The sequence below is a fragment of the Xenopus tropicalis genome, chromosome 1, assembly GCF_000004195.4.
Source record: "Xenopus tropicalis strain Nigerian chromosome 1, UCB_Xtro_10.0, whole genome shotgun sequence".
Taxonomy (NCBI): domain Eukaryota; kingdom Metazoa; phylum Chordata; class Amphibia; order Anura; family Pipidae; genus Xenopus; species Xenopus tropicalis.
Window position 1 is genome coordinate 16,173,189 of NC_030677.2, and position 25,033 is coordinate 16,198,221.

The following is a 25,033-nucleotide window of genomic DNA, read 5'->3' on the forward strand; positions in this document are numbered from 1 at the left end:
ATGCAGGAATTCTGGGAAATAAGTTTGCACTGTGGGTAAAAAAATACTCATACTCATTCCCATTCCAGATGAAATCTAGAAATCTAATGAAATGAACAAATAGCATAATGATTGAGGGTTTATGCTGAGAAACAGCAGCCCGGGGAGCCAAATTGCTGTAGCCGAGACCTGCAATACTGGTCAGCACCCACATTTTGTCAGAGGGTCCCATATTTTTGTGACAGCTCAGTACAAACAAGATTGGATCAAAGCAGCTGAACTCAATGAGATGCACAGTGGGGGGAGGGGGGGTCCGTTTGTTGGACTGGACATTTGTTGGGCCATATCCTCCTGAGGGCACCTGAGGGTCCGTGCCTAGGGCAGCAGCTTTAGGAGATCCAGTCTTGGGTGATCACTGTTCCAAGAAAAATTCCCCCAGCCAGATTTAGCAGAAAGTATCATAATAACATAAATGCCCATCTGATACCTACTCTACATTTGGGTTGTCACCTTTGGCCAGACAAAGGGAATGGGGGGATGAGGTTGGTGGACCAGTCAACGACACTAGGGGAGGACCTGTGACATCAGGGCACTGATATAGCAAGGCTATGATGTCACCCTCAGGAATGGATGGGCTAAGGAAAGTGACGCTAGGGCTAAAGCACTAAGGGGAGCCAAGTTAGAGGTGCCAGGGAACACCCACAGCCACTCCATGTGCCCCTCCATGTGCCCCTCCATGTGCCCCTCCATGCGCTGACCCTGGGCACAGACGGGCACTGCTGTTTGCATGGTGCTTTGTGCCCAGTTTTGCTCTTTGCATTTGGTTCCTATGGTGTGTTATCTCCCTGATCCCAACCTCCCCACTGCAGCTGAGGGGTCTGCTGCCCACATGGTTATGTGTGTATGTTTAGACCATAAAGGTGCCACCATGATGTGAGTTTCTGGGATTAGAGCTGCACCCATGGCCAATATGGAGATTTGTCTTCTTCCCTGTCCTCTGGGAACAAATGGCACACACCGAGGGGAAAGGAAAGGAGAATTTACCATCAATACAGAAAGGATATTCATTCTTGCTTGTAGGGCCCAGTAACGTCTATGCTATTGGTGCTGGTTATGGCATACGTGTATTGAATAAGGGAGACCTACGCCCCATGCGTTACAATATATTTATAAAGGCAGATCTGCATAGTATCCCTTTAAGTACCCTTTAAATCCCTTGACAGACTGCTGGGACCTTTCATAGTTAAAAGCCTTTATTCTACTAATGCCATATCTGCAGACACTTGGCGGTACCCAGTGGGAAAGACACGAGTATCCAATAGAAAAGCACAAATAGGAAAACATTGTATGCAGATTTGCATAGTATCCCTTTAAGTACATCCTTCTCCTTAGTGAGACCCAGTCGGGGGTGAGCTGGGGGCACAGGGTTATACTGTAGCACAGAGGTTAATATGTCACTCGTGATGGCAGCACTGGAACATTTCACACTTTAATGCTGACACAGAAAACCTTTTATTTCGTTATTTCCATCCAAACAGCCTGGGATCCGTGTCGTTGTTCTACGGATAATTGCGGCAAAGGTACCGTTCCTTTAATTCCTATTCACCCCTGTTTGTTTCTCAGAGGCAGATGGATCTTGGTACCCGGAGCAACTGTCAGCCCCAGGCTCACACACACTACACCATTGGGGCAATATGGCAGCTGCCCTTGCCTAAGAAGCCAAGATACCTTGGCCCGTCCCAGTTACATACTATGTTATCTCATTCTGATACAGATATACGTGCCGCTTGAGTGGGCAGCCATGGGCAGCTTCTCCATTCGGAAGTACAGAAAGAAGGACTACGCCGCTGTGTGCCATTTGTTTGCTGAAGGCACCATGGAGCACTTTCCTGCTGCCTGTCTGTATGTTCTGAAGGCACCTCGGGTCTATGTGACACTCTTGTTATTATTTGCCTCCATGTTACTGGGTACCAAGTCATACATACTCTCATTTACCTGCCTGGCTGCCATATTGGCTGGAGGTTGGTGGGTGATAAACTCCAAATTTCATAATTATGTTATTGAGATCCAGAGAGAGGACCTGCAGGACACAGAGACGACCTACATGGTGAGGAGCAACTCCTGTTTCTGGGTGGCAGAGTCGGACGGGAAGGTTGTTGGCATGGTGGCCGCCCAACCATCAGAGGAGTCAGAAGATGAGATGGTGCTCAAGCGCCTTTGTGTTGGAAGGGACCACAGGAGGAAGGGAATAGCCAAGGCGCTGTGCCTGAAGGTGATTGGCTTTGCTAAAGAGTGTGGGTACAAAGCTGTGTGCCTGGAAACGGATATAATACAATACTCTGCACAGAAGCTCTACCAGCGCATTGGCTTCCAGAAATACCGCCTTGAGGTGCATCAGGGCCTTTTTGGAAAATGTCCAACCTTCTTAAGCCTCTATTATAAATATACTGTAACAAATTCATAGCAAACATAACAATAAATGGTCTAACCCATATTTGTATGGACCCCGGGCATCTATAAATGCATCTAAAGGGCTTGAATGGGGGGGCAGAACTGGCCTTATTGCTGTTTCTAAATTGGATTGTATCTGTGTATGGATCAGCTAGAAGGCAGGTGGGATGTATTTGATGAAAACCTTGACCTTGATGAATCTTTGTCTTTCCTCAACCTTAAATCCAAAACAGTATTCCTATGGGCTTGGGGCTTTGGCACAGGCCTTTTGGTGACTGCTAATGGCTGTCAGTGCATCCAGTTGAATGCAATCACTAGTCCAAGGCTACTAATGGCTTGTATTGCTACAGCCAAGGAGAAGCTACAGCTGTCATTCCTCTTATTCTTATTGTGGCAATGAAGCCATAAATAGGCAACCTGTAGCCCTCACATTGTTGTTTTTGAAGTAAAAAAAAGAGGCAAATTGGGGTAAAAGATGAGGGGTAGCACCCAAACAGAAAGTTGCTTCCAGGCTAGAGATATTCACTTTAGGTCCTGAACCATTCTTATATGGCCATCCCTCTTACCCCAACAAAGTTTAAACATGATTGATTGGTCGATTAATTACAGAGGAAAGCAAGGTCCATACCAGACAGGGCAACATACTGGATCCAGGGATCCCATACCCTTTGGAACTGGGTTTGTCTGTCAACAAATAGTGAGTTTTTTTATTACCCATGATCCAGTTTGTGTTGGGTTTGAGTAGCTGTGTGGATTTAGGATTTTCATGGTTTCACAGTAGTCAGTTTAGCTGTCTGGTTAATAAGAAATCTGCTGTACTGGGGACTTTATGTCCCAACAGAACTTGTTCTGGAATCTTATAAATGTTTAAACTAGTGATTGCTCCATACACTCTAGTCTAATATTGCTGGACTGTAGAGCATTGCCTGACGAAGGGGTACGTCCCCGAAACGTTGCTGCTACACTTTCAATAAACATGAAGGGGCTAAGCCGCTTGCATTACACTCGATTTGTTCCTTATTGACTCTAGAGCATTGCCACCATGTACTGAAGGCCATGCTCATCCCATGAAACATATTGGGCTATAGGAATGGGCTATTGGATCCTGGTTGGGAGCAGGTACCATTGTACAAGAGTCTTATAACTTGATACCAGCAGGGAGGGATGTATTGATGATTATGGGCTATGGATCCCTAAAGGTTTGGGTGGTGTTGCTTCTCCAGGGAATGACCAAGGTCCCTTTCCCATGCCTTTACATAAGGAAGAACAGGGAATAGGCCTCCAGTAGGAATTGGGACAAGACTCCATTGGTGTTAATAGCGCAGATGGATGCTAGGAAGGAGGGGGTTGGTATATTCTGACCCTTGTGTTTCCATTTAAGAAAGTGGTTTTCTTTTCTTTTTCACTGGACTAATGGGCCTTCCCTCCTAACTCTCTGTCTCTGGATGGGGCATTGCTGGCACCACAACAAGAATATATTCACCCCCTTCTTGCTCTACTACAACTCCCAGAATCCCTTGACAGACTGCTGGGACCTTTCATAGTTAAAAGCCTTTATTCTACTAATGCCATATCTGCAGACACTTGGCGGTACCCAGTGGGAAAGACACGAGTATCCAATAGAAAAGCACAAATAGGAAAACATTGTATGCAGATTTGCATAGTATCCCTTTAAGTACATCCTTCTCCTTAGTGAGACCCAGTCGGGGGTGAGCTGGGGGCACAGGGTTATACTGTAGCACAGTTACTATTTCACTCCTGCAGTGACACTACTGGCCAGAAGATGGCAGCACTGGAACATTTCACACTTTAATGCTGACACAGAAAACTTTTTATTTCATTATTTCCATCCAAACAGCCTGGGATCCGTGTCGTTGTTCTACGGATAATTGCGGCAAAGGTACCGTTCCTTTAATTCCTATTCACCCCTGTTTGTTTCTCAGAGGCAGATGGATCTTGGTACCCGGAGCAACTGTCAGCCCCAGGCTCACACACACACTTACACACTAATATACACACTAACACACATATATACACTAATATACACACACATATACACACTAATATACACACTAACACACATATATACACAAATATGCACACACATATACACACTAATATACACACATATATACACACTAATATACACACACACACACACACACACACATATACACACTAATATACACACTAACACACATATATACACTAATATACACACACATATACACACTAATATACACACTAACACACACATATATACACAAATATACACACTAATATACACACATATATACACACTAATATACACACACACACACACATATACACACTAATATACACACTAACACACACAGACACATATATACACTAATATACACACTAACACACACAGACACATATATACACTAATATACACACTAACACACACAGACACATATATACACTAATATACACACTAACACACACAGACACATATATACACTAATATACACACTAACTCACACAGACACATATATACACACTAACTCACACACATACACACTAATATACACACTAATATACACACTAATATACACACTAACACACATATATACACTAATATACACACACATATACACACTAATATACAAACTAACACACACAGACACATACATACACTAATATACACACTAACTCACACACATACACACTAATATACACACTAATATACACACTAACACACATATATACACTAATATACACACACATATACACACTAATATACACACACATATACACACTAATATACATTCTAACACACACAGACACATACATACACTAATATACACACTAACTCACACAGACACATATATACACTAATATACACACTAACACACACAGACACATATATACACTAATATACACACTAACACACACAGACACATATATACACTAATATACACACTAACTCACACAGACACATATATACACACTAACTCACACACATACACACTAATATACACACTAATATACACACTAATATACACACTAACACACATATATACACTAATATACACACACATATACACACTAATATACAAACTAACACACACAGACACATACATACACTAATATACACACTAACTCACACACATACACACTAATATACACACTAATATACACACTAACACACATATATACACTAATATACACACACATATACACACTAATATACATATACACACTAATATACACACTAACACACACAGACACATATATACACTAATATACACACTAACACACACAGACACATATATACACTAATATACACACTAACACACACAGACACATATATACACTAATATACACACTAACACACACAGACACATATATATACACTAATATACACACTAACACACACAGACACATATATACACTAATATACACACTAATTCACACACAGACACATATATATACACTAATATACACACTAACACACACAGACACATATATACACTAATATACACACTAACTCACACACATACACACTAATATACACACTAACTCACACATATATACACTAATATACACACACACACATAAATACACACTAACTCACGCACTTTAAGTACATCCTTCTCCTTAGTGAGACCCAGTCGGGGGTGACCTGAGGGCACAGGGTTATACTGTAGCACAGAGGTTAATATTTCACTCCTGCAGTGATACTATCGGCCAGAAGATGGCAGCACTGGAACATTTCAGACTTTAATGCTGACACAGATAATAATAAAAGAACAACAGAACACAAATACAAGAGTATTGTAGAACTGATACCTATATTGGCTAACAATAAAAATACATCCCAAGCTTTCGGAGCTCTAAGGCCCCTTCTTCAGGCAAAATACAAATGAGAACTGAAATGGCACAACATTTATACTGATAGATCAGAGAGAAGTGTTTACAAGCAATAAGTTAGGAAGTTACAGATAGATAGAGATAACTTGTGAAGATAGTGAAAGTAATTAAGGTTTATTAGGGTGGGTTGTAAATAGTCCAGGGGTCTGGATTCAGTCAGATCAGATAGTGTGACATGAAACATGACCCCAAATTAAAATATAGGTATCATTTCTACAATACTCTTGTATTTGTGTTTCGTTGTTTTTTTATTATTATTTTTGACACTGGCTAACACGTTACTACAGTTTTTGTTTTATGCTGATACAGAAAACCTTTTATTTTGTTATTTTTGATTCTGGATCCTCCAAACAGCCTGGGATCCGTGTCGTTGTTCTACAGATAATTGCGGCAAAGGTACCGTTCCTTTAATTAGTGTGGGACCCCGTACCAGCCCTCCACTACTTTAATAACTGCCCCATCCCAGGGTACTTTTTGCAGTCTAAAGCCTAAAGGCTTTAATGGCATTTTGTGTATGAATTTAATAAACTGATCTGTGTTTACTTCAACTTTGAGTTACTTTTTGAGCTACTTTGATAACTTGATTTTGGGAATACCGGAGTGCCTGCCTGAATTTCCTATACAGGTACATTGGGGCAATATGATGGCTGCTGGCACAGGTATATTGGGGCAATATGGTGGCCACTGACACAGGTACATTGGGGCAATATGGTGGCCACTGACACAGGTACATTGGGGCAATATGGTGGCCACTGACACAGGTACATTGGGGCAATATGGTGGCCACTGACACAGGTACATTGGGGCAATATGGTGGCCACTGACACAGGTACATTGGGGCAATATGGTGGCCACTGACACAGGTACATTGGGGCAATATGGTGGCCACTGACACAGGTACATTGGGGCAATATGGTGGCCACTGACACAGGTACAATGGGGCAATATGGTGGCCACTTGACACAGTACATTGGGGCAATATGGTGGCCACTGACACATGTATATTGGGGCAATATGGTGGCCACTGACACAGGTATATTGGGGCAATATGGTGGCCACTGACACAGGTTCATTGGGGCAATATGGTGGCCACTGACACAGGTACATTGGGGCAATATGGTGGCCACTGACACAGGTACATTGGGGCAATATGGTGGCCACTGACACATGTATATTGGGGCAATATGGTGGCCACTGACACATGTATATTGGGGCAATATGGTGGCCACTGACACAGGTTCATTGGGGCAATATGGTGGCCACTGACACAGGTACATTGGGGCAATATGGTGGCCACTGACACAGGTACATTGGGGCAATATGGTGGCCACTGACACAGGTACATTGGGGCAATATGGTGGCCACTGACACAGGTACAATGGGGCAATATGGTGGCCACTGACACAGGTACATTGGGGCAATATGGTGGCCACTGACACATGTATATTGGGGCAATAAGGTGGCCACTGACACAGGTATATTGGGGCAATATGGTGGCCACTGACACAGGTATATTGGGGCAATATGGTGGCCACTGACACATAATATGGTAATAAAATGCATAAATAAAGAGAGTTTACAAAAAAATGAAACTGTATAATGAAAAGGTGGGAAATGACAGTAACTGAAGCCCTTGCCTAGGGTGCCAATACCTTGGCCCGGCCCAGTTACATACTATGTTATCTCTTTCTGATACAGATATACGTGCCGCTTGAGTGGGCAGCCATGGGCAGCTTCTCCATTCGGAAGTACAGAAAGAAGGACTACGCCGCTGTGTGCCATTTGTTTGCTGAAGGCACCATGGAGCACTTTCCTGCTGCCTGTCTGTATGTTCTGAAGGCACCTCGGGTCTATGTGACACTCTTGTTGTTATTTGCCTCCATGTTACTGGGTACCAAGTCCTACATACTCTCATTTACCTGCCTGGCTGCCATATTGGCTGGAGGTTGGTGGGTGATAAATTCCAAATATCATCATTATGTTATTCAGATCCAGAGAGAGGACCTGCAGGACATAGAGAAGACCTACATGGTGAGGAGCAACTCCTGTTTCTGGGTGGCAGAGTCGGACGGGAAGGTTGTTGGCATGGTGGCCGCCCAACCATCAGAGGAGTCAGAAGATGAGATGGTGCTCAAGCGCCTTTGTGTTGGAAGGGACCACAGGAGGAAGGGAATAGCCAAGGCGCTGTGCCTGAAGGTGATTGGCTTTGCTAAAGAGTGTGGGTACAAAGCTGTGTGCCTGGAAACGGATATAATACAATACTCTGCACAGAAGCTCTACCAGCGCATTGGCTTTGAGAAATACCACCTTGAGGTGCATCAGGGCCTTTTTGGCAAATGTACAACCTTCTCAAGCCTCTATTATAAATATACTGTAACAAATTCATAGCAAACATAACAATAAATGGTCTAACCCATATTTGTATGGACCCCGGGCATCTATAAATGCATCTAAAGGGCTTGAATGCGCTATTTATACATTTATTCATGGGGGGGGGGCAGAACTGGCCTTATTGCTGTTTCTAAATTGGATTGTATGTGTGTATGGATCAGATAGAAGGTAGGTGGGATGTACAGTATTTGACAAAAACCTTGAAGCATTACATTCAAAAAATGTTTATTGTCTCGCCATAATATTATAATGGCAAAGCTATAATAAATGAAAAGACTTTGGAGAAGGAAAGTTGCATTTAGGGCATGAATTAAGATATTTGCTGCACTTAGATGTTCTCTTCAGGTTTCCAAGGATATCCGTTTGTCTGAAGTAACCAGAGAATCAGTAGAAATCTCTTGCTCGCACCCCCAATTCGCCCCCCCCCCCACTCGCACCCCCAACCTGGCCCCCTCGCTCGCACCCCCTCCCAAATCAGCTGCACTGGGGACTGAGTGGGAGATTCAAACAGTTGTCAAATCCCCCATCCAGTGCCCAGCAGAGATGCAGCCGGAGCCCCCAGATCTTTGCTGCCCTAGGCCCAGGCCTCTGAAACGTGAAAATGTGGAATTTCGCCACAATTCCATGCCTGGCAGGCACCCCCACTGGCAGCGTCCCCCGCATCCCCTAACCCCTGGCAGGCCCCCTACTGAGCCTCCCTAACCTTCTGCAGGGCCCCCACCCAGCGTCTTCCCCTGAGCACGTAAGTTTAACGCATCAGGGGAGGAACGGTCGGCCAGGGAAGCACCAGCAAGGGTCGGGTCTGGGCCGCCGGGGCCCACCAGGTTTTTTCCCAGTGTCCCGGCGGCCCAGTCTGACCCTGTCTACAGGCTCAGGGATATGGCACAGGCACTTTGGCGACAGGAATGGCAACCCAAGTATTTTGGGTGACAAAGTGCAAGAAGGGTGTGAGCTACAATATGTACTGGGGGAATAATTCTCACTGTTCAATTAAACGCTTACCATCCCCTCCTTTACTGTAAGTGTTGTCTCAGGTTTACAGAAACGGATATTTACCAAATTAAAGTGTTGACATAACACCCGTAGGAACAATAAAACAGCTGCAGAACTTACATTGGGCCCAGGACTCTCTCTGCACTGTTTCCTGGTTCTGTCTGGACCAAGCTCCACCCTCCTATAGGGGGCGGGGCACTCATACATTCACATCTTGTTACTGAACATTTAAGACTCACACATGGCAGCTTCCTTTCCCAGGGAGACACATAATACAGACTGCTTATAAACCAATAACTGCTGCATTACTCAGTTCTGCTTCCGATATATATTTATTTATTATTACATATAACTGATGTTCTAGGAACATCCCTACACATTACACAATACTACTTATAGCCATTTACTTTAGAACAAATCTTAAGTACATACCCCGCTCCCAGTACTGTATCATGTGAAAATCCTATGCAAAGAAAATAGAATAAAGCACAGAATTCATATCAAAATAATAATCATTTCAGCGATAAAAGCAAGTACAATGAGTATATAGAATATAACATTACTGCAGGTCACTATAATACCCCATAATTCTATATTGCCCCCTATTGTATACATGGGGTGTAACAGGTATTGAACTGGTACAATGAGGCTGTTAGAGGCTGGTGCTTGTGGTATATTGCCAGTAATTACGCAGTGCTTGTAAAGAATATGCTGTGAATAATAACATACTTTCTCCCATAACCACAATAAATACAAAGTGCAGACAACTAAGAGGGGACTCCTAAGGTTGGTACCAATGAAAAAGTAGATGTCGGTAAGTGCCCCGTGCAGAGGCCGACTGCACCTCAATAGGCTGCTCCTCTGGGATCTCCCACGTGACTCTCCCTCCCTGCCCCAGTGTCCTTCCTCAGGCTCCTGGTTCTACTCCCTGGCTCTCACTTCCTGCTCAGGAAGGTCGCTTTGCCCATAGTGATATCATGTGAGATACAGAATATGCTTTAGAATTGAGAAATCCCCTCTTCAGTTTGTCTGCTTAGTAACTGTCACCCTGCAGCCAGATCCCCCTCACCTGTCAGTCTTAAAGGGCAACTGTCTAGATTAAAACTACCCCTTCCTTCCATCCCTGTATCCGCCCCCATATTCATCTCCATATCCATCCCTGTATCCCCCATATTCATCTCCATATCCATCCCGGTATCCATCCCTGTCTCCATCCCTGTCTCCATCTCTGTCTCCATCTCTGTCTCCATCTCTGTCTCCATCTCTGTCATCTTCCTGCACTCGCCTCCCTCACAATCACTGGCTAAAGGCAGCTTCAGGTCCTGCTCAGCTGGATTATTCCCACTCTCAGGAACTTCTTTCCAGGGTTTGATTTTACGATCTACAAGATGACGATAAAGATGCAACACATTAGATATCACAGTACAGGTATCGGACCCCTTATCCAGAAACCCATTATCCAGAAAGTTCTGAATTACAGAAAGGCCATTTCCCATAGACTCCATTTTATCATATAATTCACATTTTTAACAGTACCTGTACTTGATCCCAACTAAGATATAATTACCCCTTATTGGGGGCAGAACAGCCCTATTGGGTTTATTTCATGGTTAAATGATTCCCTTTTCTCTGTAATAATAAAACAGTACCTGTACTTGATCCCAACTAAGATATAATTACCCCTTATTGGGGGCAGAACAGCCCTATTGGGTTTATTTAATGGTTAAATGATTCCCTTTTCTCTGTAATAATAAAACAGTACCTGTACTTGATCCCAACTAAGATATAATTACCCCTTATTGGGGGCAGAACAGCCCTATTGGGTTTATTTCATGGTTAAATGATTCCCTTTTCTCTGTAATAATAAAACAGTACCTGTACTTGATCCCAACTAAGATATAATTAATCCTTATTGGAGTCAAAACAATACTATTGGGTTTAATTACTGTTTAAATATTTTTTTGTAGACTTAAGGTAGGAGATCCGAATTACAGGAAGATCCCTTATCCAGAAAACCCCAGGTCCCGAGCATTCTGAATAACAGGTCCCATACCTGTATCAATAATACAGTATAACATAGTAACAAAACCAAGAACAGCCCCAACTACTATGTCTACTGATACCTGTAGCCCTGTATTTTCTTAACTGCTACAAAGATGTCCAGCCCTCAATATTCTACCCTGCCCAAACTCAAATCGTTCATAGAATATGAGTCTATGGAAGTGCATAAAGCTATAGGTTGCACAAATGTGCAAATGATACACTGTATTACCCAATAGATTGCCAGGCTGGCACTACTGTACCCTCCTTTAGATGAAGGAAATACTCACAGAGAGAGACGCCCAAAGCCAGTAAGGCACAAGGAATGAACCAGGGCAGCGTGTAGAGAAGCCACGGCAGCCACGTGTCCCCGCAGGGCTGAGGGTCTGTTGGTAACAAGCATGACAGTGATTCTAACAATATATATATAGCCAGCTGCCCATATCTAGGTGTGGTTTGCCTTCACTGATTTAGTTATACCACGTGACACGCACAAACTGCATTATGGGAAAGTCACTACCTTACACTTTTCCTAATAACAAAGAATGGGGAAAGAACCATTGTCCTTTGTCACCTATGAAGAAAAGCATAACTGCTACCCATGAACAGTACTCACAGTTATTGCTGAACTGAATGGTCTCAGTAAGGAAAAAGGCAGGGAGAAGAATATAGTCAGCGAAGAACATTATCCTTCTGATGATTCCAGAGAGACCTAATGTGATAAATGTTAGAAATGAGAGAAAGGTAAATACACATACTGAAATGGATATAAATCCCACCCAATCAGAGATGCTCGGCCTAGTACTAAGCCCACCATCTTTAATCAAATATAGGGAAACATGGTATATCAAGCATTCGGTTCTCAGATCCAATGAGAAGGAAGATCACCCCAAATCTCACTCTTAACTGACCCCCCAAAGTTCCCTATGGAGGCCTAACAATCACTTTGTGGGGTGGATTTGGCTTGATATTTAAAGCCTGTGAAACTGTGAAGAAATGATTGATACATTGCAGCTGCGAGACTGTACCCCGACTCTGCCCACAGCGCAATGCAGTACCCACGGGAGCCTTTATGGCACAGTGATACTTACAGCTCAGCCTGTCTTTGTACCGGCGTTTGGGCCTACATGAGACCAGGAAGAGGTAAATCCTCATGGCAAAGACGGTGGCAGAGATAACTACAATGGCCACTCGGACTGGGTCAATCAAATAGTGACCTGAAACCAAGCAGGAAACATGCAAAAGCTGTTACTATGGTCTGTGAACACAGCGTTATGGGCTCATTAGTCAAAGGGTCATTTACTGGGTCCCCTCATCCCCTCGCAATCTGTGGGTTCAGACAAATGCCAGAGGGGCTGCTGTAAGATGCCATAGTCACTATTTATTGGGCCTGGGGGGGCTGTTTGTGCCTCTGGGTACTGGGAATGCCAGGGCCTATTTTGTATCCCAGTCTGGCTCCCACACTACTTCCTGTCATGTGATGCCTGAGGGAGCACACAGACCAGCACAAAATGGTGGCCCAGAGGGGCTGCTGTAAGGTGCCACAGACAGTCACTATTTATTGGGCTGGGGGGGCTGTTTGGGCCTCTGGGTACTTGGAATTCCAGGGCCTATTTTGTATCCCAGTCCCCTGTGACCATTAGTGTTCACTCTCAACTGATCTGCAGCTAAAATGGAACTGGTAAAGGGCAAAATCACTTGGGGTTATATCTGTCCACCTTTGCATTATCATCTCCATTTGCAATGTTCCCCTCATTAAATAAATCCACTATCCCTCCCTTCACCTGCAGTATTTTCCCAGGTACATAGCTTTACAGTTCTTTACTTCCTGCTACTGTGCTGTTTTCTTTCCCATGGTCATGCAGGGGGGTGGGGCTTAAAGCAAATATACACATCTCCAAGAGCAAAATCACATACAGTATGAGATTGTATTGTACAACCATTAGCAGCTACTACAGTTGGAACCTACAACCAAATTATTAGTGTCACTTGCACGTGCCACACTCCTGCCCGACCATGGGAAAGAGAGCAACTCAAGATCAGAAATAAATATTTCTATTTGGTAAAAGGAACAACGGAGCAGTTCTTACCAAGGGCTGAAACCACAATGGCCCCCAATGAAGACATGAACCTCATAATCAATTCCACTTCTGAAAGGCCATTTATTAATGCTGAGAAAGGAAATGAGAAACATCATTGTGACGTCACACAGTGCAGGGGCTGAGGCTCCAATACAACTTGGGCCCCTTTTTCTTTTTATTGGGATATACTGTATGATTCTTGCCCCCACCAGAGAGTATAGATCCTGTAGGGCAGGGCTCAGAATTATCCCAGATTGTCTCAGATCTATAAAAAGGGCTTGATCCCTCTCAGAGAGTGACAAAGTAGGGCCATAGGCAGCCAATAGTGTATTTATATGAAATTACCTGAAATCCTTGTCTGTGTCTTTATATTCAGCAGAGGAACCAAGGTCCTACAGAATATCTGGAACGCTATGACACAGATTGAGAAGGCCAGCCCACCGATGACGATGCAAAAGGAAACCGTTTCCATGACACTTACTGCAAAAAAAAGTGATACCCCCTTGGTTACATCATGGTTTCTGCACTTAACAGGGGGGGGGCATTAGTGCAACAAACTGGATTGGATAATAGGATTCCTCAAACACCAGCAGAAAGGAATACATATATGAGGGACTACAACTCCCAGCAATAAAAAGTAACCCTAACCTGGTTGGGTCAGTGACCCCCATTTGAAAGCTAGAAGGAGGCGTAAGAGGAAGGCAAATGATCCAATAACTATAGAAACATAAACAATAAAGACCAATTAAAAAGAAGAATCTGATTAATGCCATATACAAGCCCGTGCCATACCTGGGTGCTCCACCATGACGGAGTTGGACGATTTGCTGCTCAATGGGTTGCGCTGCTCACATGTGTATTGGCCCCAGGACTGAGGGTCCCGGCTACTGACAGTAAGGAGAGAGATATTGCCCAGAACTGTGATGTTTCCTGTAACTTTCACTCCATCTTTCATTAGGGACAAAGTCTCAGCGCTTCCTCCACTCCCTTCACACTCCAGCAGAACCAGGCAGCCTCTAGAGTTTGGACCTTGGATCCGTAGAAGCGGAGGGTATAGGGGGTCTGCAAAGGCAACAGGATCAGCTTTATTCTGCCCTGAACTCAACAATATTCAATATAACTTAGCCCCCAGGAAGGGCTACTGAGTGGTGCATAGGGAGGGATGTATAATGCAGTGCCTGCTCTCAGCACTAATTAATCAGGGATTAAATTAAATTATCTATCATGTGTATCTGGAACTGACAGTTCCACCGGTGCCACAACAGCTAGCATGGCTGTCTCACAGCACTGGGGTTGCATGGATTTCCTCCCATGATTTAAAAATATACTGCCAGGTAACTGGCTCCTAATGCTGCTTTGTGTGAGACTGAGTTGGAAATTAGATTGTAAGCTCTTCTAGGGAACATACGATGAGTATGATCAAACAAGAACTAACTGTCAGGAGGGGTGGAATGGATCCACTTGTCTGGTAGAAGGTTTCTGCCTGACCATGGGAAAGAGAACAGCCCAGGAGTAGGAATCACAGAGAATCAGAGCTCTGTACTTGGGGTAGATTAGATTGTTGACCTGTGTATCATCCCATCAGTGGCCCAGAGTTTGGACATTTCTGTTACTTACCTAAGACCTGTAGGTTGATCTTCGACCGCAGTTTTCCATTGGCCCATTCCTCGTACTCCCAGTTGTCACTCTTGGTCAGGTTCTTCAGCAGCAAAGTTCTGTTGCTCTTGTTGATCTGACCACGGGATTCATATAGAAACTGGAATGCATACCCTCCGTGGTAACTCACCACCCAGTCTGGATCTGCATTGGGTTTTTTCAGTTCCCACCAACCATCTTTCTCAAAGTCTACTACGGGAATCTCCACAGATTCTCCAACTTCCCCATACAGGTTGTGTCGGATCACATCAGAACCTGCAGCTACAGGTAGAGAATGGTCAGCTCTTGGGCAAGGCACACACACAGGTAACCACCTTAATTTCACTATAATCACTTAATTTAATTTCACTTTAATAAAATCATTGCCAGCTCCAAGTTACTCTTTAATACACCCCCCCCCCCCCCAGCAATCTATCAACATACAGGAGTCAGACTCAGAGTGACAGTTAGGCCCTATTCATTGCTTTGTGCTCCCATGGCCTGAACAATGTCTTAAAGTGTCTTTTAAAATAACCGACTCTGACACAAAGCTGCATGTAGAGAGACAGACTTCTGAGAGGGGGGATAGTGAAGAGTAACTCTATAATTACATTTATTAATTCCTTACTTCTATGAGATGAAGCTTATATACTATATTCATGACAATAATTTAGTTATTATAATAATTCCCATTTATAGGGCACCTATGATGGGGAAACAATAGTATATTGTCAGAAACATGCCCCTGGTTAGTGTTGTGCCCTTTGCATCCCAATCATTTACTCCTCTGCTTTCCCTTTCCCCAGTCTGGAATGTAAATAAAGTGTCATCTGGTTTCCTTGGCTACACAAATGCTGTTATAAAGCCAAACCAACAGTCATTACAAAAACATTTAGATATTTAATCTCCTTACCAAGTGTTTGAACATGGGATTTCAGGCATTTGTTCCAATGGGGGGGATATGGGATGTTTTAGAGCTGCCGTTTGGGCCCCATGCACCAATGCCCTAAAAGAGGGCCTTCCACATTTGAACAACATACATGGCTAGATTTGGTCGGGCAGCTTGGCTGAATTTGACCACACTGCCCAACTGTCTAGACATGTATGTCAGCTGGGGGCTTGTTTTCCCATGGTGCACTATGTTGGCTGGTGCATGGTCCCCCAACAGATAAGGAAGAGCGAGGAGCCAAGGTTCCTTTTCTATTTCTGTTCCAGATTTAGGTCCAAATAACAATACAATGTGGCCATCCTTGAGTACGGACAGTTTATTTGCCCAGAGTCAGTTGGATACCTTGAAAGGTTGATCAAATTACCCCTACAGAAAGTGTGGTCAGTCTCCACCCCAAGCCCTCAAACCATGTGGACCCTCCACAGATATAGCAGGATGGGCCCAGCAAGGCAGTGGGACAAGGGGTGCTGTCCAGCTGTGTCCCCCTTTGTGCAACAGTAGGGTTGGCCGTTCTGTATGATACGAGAGATAGAGAACCAAGTGCAGACTGGAGCCCCAGCTATCAGCACCGTTACATAAAACTCACCCCTTCAGATGCTTCTTTATTTCATGCAATGTACAGGGAGGGCGGGGCCAGTTAGGATGGGGTCCTGCAGCGCTTGGAGGGCAAAGTCGGACCCCTTAGAATGAACAATATTAAATTTGCTCATTTCTCTGTAACCAGTGTCCACCGGCCACTGGTCATCATTCCGCCATGACCCTATTATACAAGCAGGACACTTCCTTTGGTGCTTCTGGGTTTTACATCTCCAGCCATTAAATCTTTAGTTTCTGAAAAAAAAGAATCTCTCGTGCAATGAAGTATTGGGGAGCCACAGCCACATCTTATCTAATCTCAGAAGGCTGCAGCTTAATAGCTAGGGATTGAGATAAGGGTTCCGAGCATACTCCATTGTCTGCTATACAGAAAGCTGAAAGCTGATAGGCACACAAGCAGGATGGAAGGAATTGATAGGCACACAAGCAAAATGGAAGGAAGTTGATAGGCACACAAGCAAAATGGAAGGAAGTTGATAGGCACACAAGCAGAATGGAAGGAAGTTGATAGGCACACAAGCAGAATGGAAGGAAGTTGATTGGCACACAAGCAGAATGGAAGGAAGTTGATAGGCACACAAGCAGAATGGAAGGAAGTTGATAGGCACACAAGCAGAATGGAAGGAAGTTGATAGGCACACAAGCAGAATGGAAGGAAGTTGATTGGCACACAAGCAGAATGGAAGGAAGTTGATAGGCACACAAGCAGAATGGAAGGAAGTTGATAGGCACACAAGCAGAATGGAAGGAAGTTGATAGGCACACAAGCAGAATGGAAGGAAGCTGATAGGCACACAAGCAGAATGGAAGGAAGTTGATTGGCACACAAGCAGAATGGAAGGAAGTTGATTGGCACACAAGCAGAATGGAAGGAAGTTGATTGGCACACAAGCAGAATGGAAGGAAGTTGATAGGCACACAAGCAGAATGGAAGGAAGTTGATAGGCACACAAGCAGAATGGAAGGAAGTTGATTGGCACACAAGCAGAATGGAAGGAAGTTGATAGGCACACAAGCAGAATGGAAGGAAGCTGATAGGCACACAAGCAGAATGGAAGGAAGTTGATTGGCACACAAGCAGAATGGAAGGAAGTTGATAGGCACACAAGCAGAATGGAAGGAAGCTGATAGGCACACAAGCAGAATGGAAGGAAGTTGATAGGCACACAAGCAGAATGGAAGGAAGTTGATTGGCACACAAGCAGAATGGAAGGAATTGATTGGCACACAAGCAGAATGGAAGGAAGTTGATTGGCACACAAGCAGAATGGAAGGAAGTTGATAGGCACACAAGCAGAATGGAAGGAAGTTGATAGGCACACAAGCAGAATGGAAGGAAGTTGATAGGCACACAAGCAGAATGGAAGGAAGCTGATAGGCACACAAGCAGAATGGAAGGACACACAACAGATGGAAGGAAGTTATAGGCACACAAGCAGAATGGAAGGAAGCTGATAGGCACACAAGCAGAATGGAAGGAAGCTGATAGGCACACAAGCAGAATGGAAGGAAGCTGATAGGCACACAAGCAGAATGGAAGGAAGTTGATAGGCACACAAGCAGAATGGAAGGAAGTTGATTGGCACACAAGCAGAATGGAAGGAAGCTGATTGGCACACAAGCAGAATGGAAGGAAGTTGATTGGCACACAAGCAGAATGGAAGGAAGTTGATTGGCACACAAGCAGAATGGAAGGAAGTTGATTGGCACACAAGCAGAATGAAGGAAGCACACACAAGCAGAATGGAAGGAAGTTGATTGGCACACAAGCAGAATGGAAGGAAGTTGATTGGCACACAAGCAGAATGGAAGGAAGTTGATGGGCACACAAGCAGAATGGAAGGAAGTTGATAGGCACACAAGCAGAATGGAAGGAAGTTGATAGGCACACAAGCAGAATGGAATTGATTGGCACACAAGAATGAAGAAGCTGATAGGCACACAAGCAGAATGGAAGGAAGTTGATAGGCACACAAGCAGAATGAAGGAAGTTGATAGGCACACAAGCAGAATGGAAGAAGTTGATTGGGCACACAAGCAGAATGGAAGGAAGTTGATAGGCACACAAGCAGAATGGAAGGAAGCTGATAGGCACACAAGCAGAATGGAAGGAAGTTGATAGGCACACAAGCAGAATGGAAGGAAGTGATAGGCACACAAATAAAATGACTGGAATATGACAGACATAGAAGCAGAATAGTATGAAGGACACATACAAATGAAACTTATTCAGTTAGACTCCTGGGAAATAGGATTTGTTTTATTATTATTATTTATTATTAATATATATATCAGTTTTTTCAGCATTAATCTCAGTGAACATTGCACATTAGAGATCTAATTACCTTCTTTTAGGGCAGCCCCCTTACAGACATTGCTCTGGGTGCAAATAGCAGTAACATTACACCCTCTCCCGTGCCTCCGTGTATGGAATCTCCCCTAGGAGCAGCCTCGCACATTAAAGCCTGTGAGAAATCACTACACGGGGATTTCTGTGGTTTCTTCATTTCTAAAATTTCCACCCTTCAAAAAAATGTAAATGTTCTGCATGTGAAAGGGCCGGGCCATACAGCTCATTCCTGTAAGTGACACAGACAGATATAAGCCAGGCCGTGCCTCCTGTAACATCCAATCAGGTGTCAGGGAATCATACAGAATACTTGGGAATATTCCAGCAGATTTACACTGCCCTAAAATGTCTAATGTTCCCTGTGCCTTGTGATTAAAGGAGAACAAAAGCTTAACAAAGAATTAGATATGTTACACATTATGTTTAGGGCTCCTGTACCAGCCCAGGGCCCCACAGCCCCTTAGCAGGGAAGATCTGTGCCCCCAAAGATACCCCAGTAGTCCCCCATTTTCTTACCTGAGCTTAGGGACCCACTCACAATATACTGTATATACAGAATACAAATGGCACAATATAACCTGAGCTTAGGGACCCACTCACAATATACTGTACATACAGAATACAAATGGCACAATATAACCTGAGCTTAGGGACCCACTCACAATATACTGTATATACAGAATACAAATGTCACAGTATAACCTGAGCTTAGGGACCCACTCACAATATACTGTATATACAGAATACAAATGTCACAGTATAACCTGAGCTTAGGGACCCACTCACAATATACTGTATATACAGAATACAAATAGCATAGTATAACCTGAGCTTAGGGACCCACTCACAATATACTGTATATATAGAATATAAAATTCAAAAGGCTGATTAGCAATTAATTCAAATTAACATTACATGACAGCTCAGAAATCAGTGCAGTCTGCATCAAAATGTAAATATCAGTCCTGGAGCATCAGCTTCTAAGACAAAAAAAACTCATTTTCTGCTTGATGATAAATAGCTTCTCACCAGCTGCCCAGAGCCCACTGAGCGTGTGCAGTGCCACTGACTCAAAAGATGACCTAACAACCCAAGATGGTGAACCGCTATGGAGAACACTGCAGGCCTGGATCATTACTGTTATAGGGCTGCTGAAGCCCTGGATTGGTACTGTAAGTTCAGTATACAAAACACAGCACTTCTAGCCAAATTCACTAAACGGTTTAGTTCTCCTTTAAATTCTCCAGCTGCACTAGAGAATGACATAGCATTTCCTTATCTTCCCAATGCAGAGGGACAGAACCAAGTGCTCTGCTGACTGATCCATTTAACCCTCAGTCTTTAGTGCTGTCGAGCGCTCCGGCACAGAAGCTTACTATGTATTCCAATACAGGTATGGGATCCCTTATCCGGAAAACCTGTTATCCAGAAAGTTTCAAATTACAAAAAAGGTCATCTCCCATAGACTTCATTATAAGCAAATAATTCTAATTTTTAAAAATGATTTCCTTTTTCTCTGTAATAATAAAACAGTACCTGTACTTGATGCCAACTAAGATATAATTACCCCTTATTGGGGCAGAACAGCCCTATTGGGTTTATTTAATGGTTAAATGATTCCCTTTTCTCTGTAATAATAAAACAGTACCTGTACTTGATCCCAACTAAGATATAATTACCCCTTATTGGGGGCAGAACAGTCCTGTTGGGTTTATTTCATGGTTAAATGATTCCCTTTTCTCTGTAATAATAAAACAGTACCTGTACTTGATCCCAACTAAGATATAATTACCCCTTATTGGGGGCAGAACAGCCCTATTGGGTTTATTTAATGGTTAAATGATTCCCTTTTCTCTGTAATAATAAAACAGTACCTGTACTTGATCCCAACTAAGATATAATTACCCCTTATTGGGGCAGAACAGCCCTATTGGGTTTATTTCATGGTTAAATGATTCCCTTTTCTCTGTAATAATAAAACAGTACCTGTACTTGATCCCAACTAAGATATAATTACCCCTTATTGGGGGCAGAATAGCCCTATTGGGTTTATTTAATGGTTAAATGATTCCCTTTTCTCTGTAATAATCCAGTACCTGCGCTGTGATGTCCCAAGTGAAACTGAAAGCTCTGAAATCATGTGACATTTGAGTCCCTATGGGAGGAGTAAAACCCATACAATGCTGCCTGTATCAGACAGCGCGTCTATAAACGTCATTCAGACAAAATTGCAACACTGGCACATTAGTTGATGATTAAGAATAGATTGCAAGCTCTTGGGGCACAGAGCCCTTTCCTTTGTGGCGTTCTATTCCTTCTTCTATAGCAACTCTGCATTACTTATATACTCAGGGATGATAATGAGAAATAACTTCATTATAGAACCCAGACTCCATGCAGAGTTTCCCCTCATGTATCACTGTATAGAAGGGCTGCCCCGTAGCGCTAAAACGACTGCAGAACTGCAACTCTCACTGGCACTGCAGCAGCATTTGCTCATAGTTAGCGTGTTCCTAATCCTGTGTATGTTCTCTCCAGCTGCCCAAGAGCTAGCAATCAGTGAGTCAATGTCAGTAATAAGGTGCTCACCTGCAGAGAATGCAGCCACAACCACCAGCGCAGATATCCCCCACATCGTGCGATCTGATGCGCAACAGTGTCTGTCTCTGCCTTATTTACTATGTAAGTAAACTTTAGTAACTCGGCGGGGGAGGAGCTTGCATCACCAGACTTACTCCATCGAACCATAACAGTGTAACGTGAGGAGGAGGAGCGACTGAGGGGAATTTACAAAGACTGATGAAATCAGTTAACTCGTGACTCTTGCCATTCACAAAATCTAGCGTAGCGCAATTACTCTCTGCGCATGTACTGCCATGGCGCACTCTCTAGGGGCATTTAAACCAATCACATAACTGGCCATTTAAATCCATGACGAAAGCGTCCTCTCTAAGGAGCAACTTATTTGGGGGCTTCTCCTGATCTGCCCCCCCCCCCCACCCCGAAACAGCACTGAGACCAAATGTGGGGTGCTGCCTGGAACTATGCCCCTTTTATAAATCCTGCTGGTTTGGCTCCCCTCATTTGTCTCTGGACTTGGGTGATTTACAAGAGTATTTGCCCCTTAGCTATGAAACTGCCAGGACTTGTTTAATGGTACCCAAGAGCTTGCAATCACTTTGATTGTAAGCTCTACGGGGCAGGGACCTCTTTCCTACTGTGTCTCATACCACATGGAACTTATTCCCTGTGCATTTATATATATATATTTATTTTATTTATTTATTATAACACGTCCTCCCTGTGTGTAATTCTGTAAGACTGGGTACCCTTGTGGCACTTTATAAATAAAGTTATACATACATACATACATCAGTAAGTAAATGGCAGCAATAAAAGGACCAATAGCGTTGCCCCTCACCTGTACAAAGCGCAGCCCCAGCGAGCAGCAGGCTCAGAGACGGCGACATAGCGAGTACCTGTGGGTTCAGCGAACTTTGCGGCTGTATATATACTATATGTACTGTATGTATGTACTGTATGTAGTGGGTAATTAATACCGGTAGTGGGCAGGGCATAGATCTCATGATCGCTGACGTTATCTATACAAGAGTAGGACGACGCCCCTTAGGTTTTTTTCCATTGTTGTTAGAACTGGCCTGATGCCAAGAGAGATGTGATGCTGTAAATGACACATTCACACACAGGTCTGTGCAGCTACAGCAACGCAAAGGGAGCAGCCACCGGGGCCACTTGGCCAGTAACACCACAAAGGGCAACTTGGCCCTACAGACCCAGTGAATGGCAGCCCCCATGTAGCAATTTATTTATAGGAAAGGCAATGGCCAAGTCTGGACTGGGATATAAAATAGGCCCTGGCATTCCCAGTACCCAGAGGCACAAACAGCCCCCCCAGCCCAATAAATAGTGACTGTCTGTGGCATCTTACAGCCCCCCTGGCATTCCCAGTACCCAGAGGCACAAACAGCCCCCCCAGCCCAATAAATAGTGACTGTCTGTGGCACCTTACAGCCCCCCCTGGCATTCCCAGTACCCAGAGGCACAAACAGCCCCCCAGCCCAATAAATAGTGACTGTCTGTGGCACCTTACAGCAGCCCCTCTGGCATTCCCAGTACCCAGAGGCACAAACAGCCCCCCCAGCCCAATAAATAGTGACTGTCTGTGGCACCTTACAGCCCCCCTGGCATTCCCAGTACCCAGAGGCACAAACAGCCCCCCCCAGCCCAATAAATAGTGACTGTCTGTGGCACCTTACAGCCCCCCCTGGCATTCCCAGTACCCAGAGGCACAAAACAGCCCCCCCCAGCCCAATAAATAGTGACTGTCTGTGGCACCTTACAGCCCCCCTGGCATTCCCAGTACCCAGAGGCACAAACAGCCCCCCCAGCCCAATAAATAGTGACTGTCTGTGGCACCTTACAGCCCCCCCCTGGCATTCCCAGTACCCAGAGGCACAAACAGCCCCCCAGCCCAATAAATAGTGACTGTCTGTGGCACCTTACAGCAGCCCCTCTGGCATTTGCCTGACCCACAGATAGCCAATCTGGGCCTGTGTGGCAATGGAACACAGGAGCACCTTTCCCTCTTTGTTCTTAGTAGTCCAAGAACATGGACCAAAACCCCCAAAATGTGCCCTCCAGTGCCCCCTACGGTTGTTGTCTAAAAATGTCATGTCCTAAACCCAATAATTACTTATTAATTCCTTATAGCAGGTAAGTGAAGGGGGTGGAGTGGGGGTAGTTTTTGAGGTATTAGCAAGGGCAGCACCCTTCGGGCCGGATTTGCTAACACAGTGCCCGCATTCCCCAAACCCCCCAAGCATGCACATCCATGTAGCTCGCATACGGAGCAGTAGGGAGAGGTCGCGCTTACGTCCCCATTGCTCTGTATGTGAGCAAAGTTTTAGTGTGGCTTGGGCAGCATATTGCCCCTAACTTTGTGCTGCCCTAGTCCCGGGCCTTTGTGGCCTTGGGTATAAGCGGGTTAACACTGCTCACAACAGGCTCCCCACTCATCAGCTCTCTGTTCCGGCACTTCCTGTTACCCAAAGCCGCTGACTCTCATTTGAGCCAAAAAGCTGCAGTTCGAAGTATAAAAATGCAGATATCTCAAGAAACCTGCTCCAAAAAGGAAATGAATATAAAACGAGAAGCACCCTGAGTAAGTTCATTTTTGGGGTTTAAATCCAACTAATAAATGATCTGCCCAACAGTAAAATGCCTGAATGTTACTTATTTGTTATGTATTGTTTTTAAAAAAGTCAAAGTAGCCCCAGGGCAGGTTAATGGGCAGCCATTGGGCAGGTGAGTGGGCAGCTGTTTGGCAGGTGTGTGGGCAGCCATTGGGCAGGTGATTGGGCAGGCATTGGGCAAGTAAGTGGGCAGCCGTTGGGCAGGTGAGTGGGCAGGTAAGTGGGCAGCCGTTGGGAAAGTGAGTGGGCAGCCGCTGGGCAGGTGAGTGGGCAGGTAAGTTGGCAGCCGTTGGGAAAGTGAGTGGGCAGCCGCTGGGCAGGTGAGTGGGCAGGTAAGTTGGCAGCAATTGGGAAGGTGAGTGGGCAGCCATTGGGCAGGTAAGTGGGCAACCTTACAGCCCCCCCTGGCATTCCCAGTACCCAGAGGCACAAACAGCCCCCCCAGCCCAATAAATAG

The 25,033-nt window shown here is 44.4% G+C and overlaps 3 protein-coding genes across 4 annotated transcripts; 2 read left to right on the forward strand and 1 right to left on the reverse strand.

Moving 5' to 3' along the window:
• The first annotated feature begins 1,448 nt into the window (after positions 1–1,448).
• Positions 1,449–2,471, forward strand: LOC100489681 (probable N-acetyltransferase camello). Its single transcript, XM_004920969.2, has 2 exons — positions 1,449–1,559; positions 1,754–2,471. Exon 2 carries the CDS (start codon positions 1,781–1,783, stop codon positions 2,441–2,443), a length of 663 nt encoding a protein of 220 aa, XP_004921026.2. The 5' UTR covers positions 1,449–1,559; positions 1,754–1,780; the 3' UTR covers positions 2,444–2,471.
• A 27-nt stretch (positions 2,472–2,498) lies between these two features.
• Positions 2,499–9,121, forward strand: nat8.9 (N-acetyltransferase 8 gene 9). Its single transcript, XM_002936282.3, has 2 exons — positions 2,499–4,330; positions 8,026–9,121. The coding sequence occupies exon 2, from the start codon at positions 8,053–8,055 to the stop codon at positions 8,713–8,715; it is 663 nt and encodes a 220-aa protein (XP_002936328.3). The 5' UTR covers positions 2,499–4,330; positions 8,026–8,052; the 3' UTR covers positions 8,716–9,121.
• A 903-nt stretch (positions 9,122–10,024) lies between these two features.
• On the reverse strand, positions 10,025–22,094 carry LOC100490023. Of its 2 annotated transcripts, none has more exons than XM_031895278.1 (9): positions 21,953–22,094; positions 15,450–15,743; positions 14,625–14,894; positions 14,178–14,312; positions 13,842–13,922; positions 12,843–12,968; positions 12,368–12,463; positions 12,042–12,137; positions 10,025–11,092 (listed from the first exon to the last, which is right to left on the reverse strand). In XM_031895278.1, the coding sequence occupies exons 1-9, from the start codon at positions 21,996–21,998 to the stop codon at positions 10,755–10,757; spliced, it is 1,482 nt and encodes a 493-aa protein (XP_031751138.1). In that variant the 5' UTR covers positions 21,999–22,094; the 3' UTR covers positions 10,025–10,754. The 2 variants fall into 2 exon arrangements, with proteins under 2 accessions (XP_031751138.1, XP_002936329.3); XM_002936283.5 differs by having other exon boundaries at positions 15,450–15,749; positions 21,953–22,091.
• Between the last annotated feature and the right edge of the window lie 2,939 nt (positions 22,095–25,033).

Excerpts from the sequence above, each read along its gene's own strand:
- nat8.9 (XM_002936282.3), top strand. The coding sequence starts at position 8,053 with ATGGGCAGCTTCTCCATTCGGAAGTACAGAAAGAAGGACTACGCCGCT.
- LOC100490023 (XM_002936283.5), bottom strand. The coding sequence starts at position 21,998 with ATGTGGGGGATATCTGCGCTGGTGGTTGTGGCTGCATTCTCTGCAG. Across the intron at positions 15,750-21,952 it reads TGTGGCTGCATTCTCTGCAG|CTGCAGGTTCTGATGTGATC; the intron begins GTGAGCACCTTA and ends CTCTACCTGTAG. Across the intron at positions 14,895-15,449 it reads GATCAACCTACAGGTCTTAG|ACCCCCTATACCCTCCGCTT; the intron begins GTAAGTAACAGA and ends TTGCCTTTGCAG.
- LOC100489681 (XM_004920969.2), top strand. The coding sequence starts at position 1,781 with ATGGGCAGCTTCTCCATTCGGAAGTACAGAAAGAAGGACTACGCCGCT.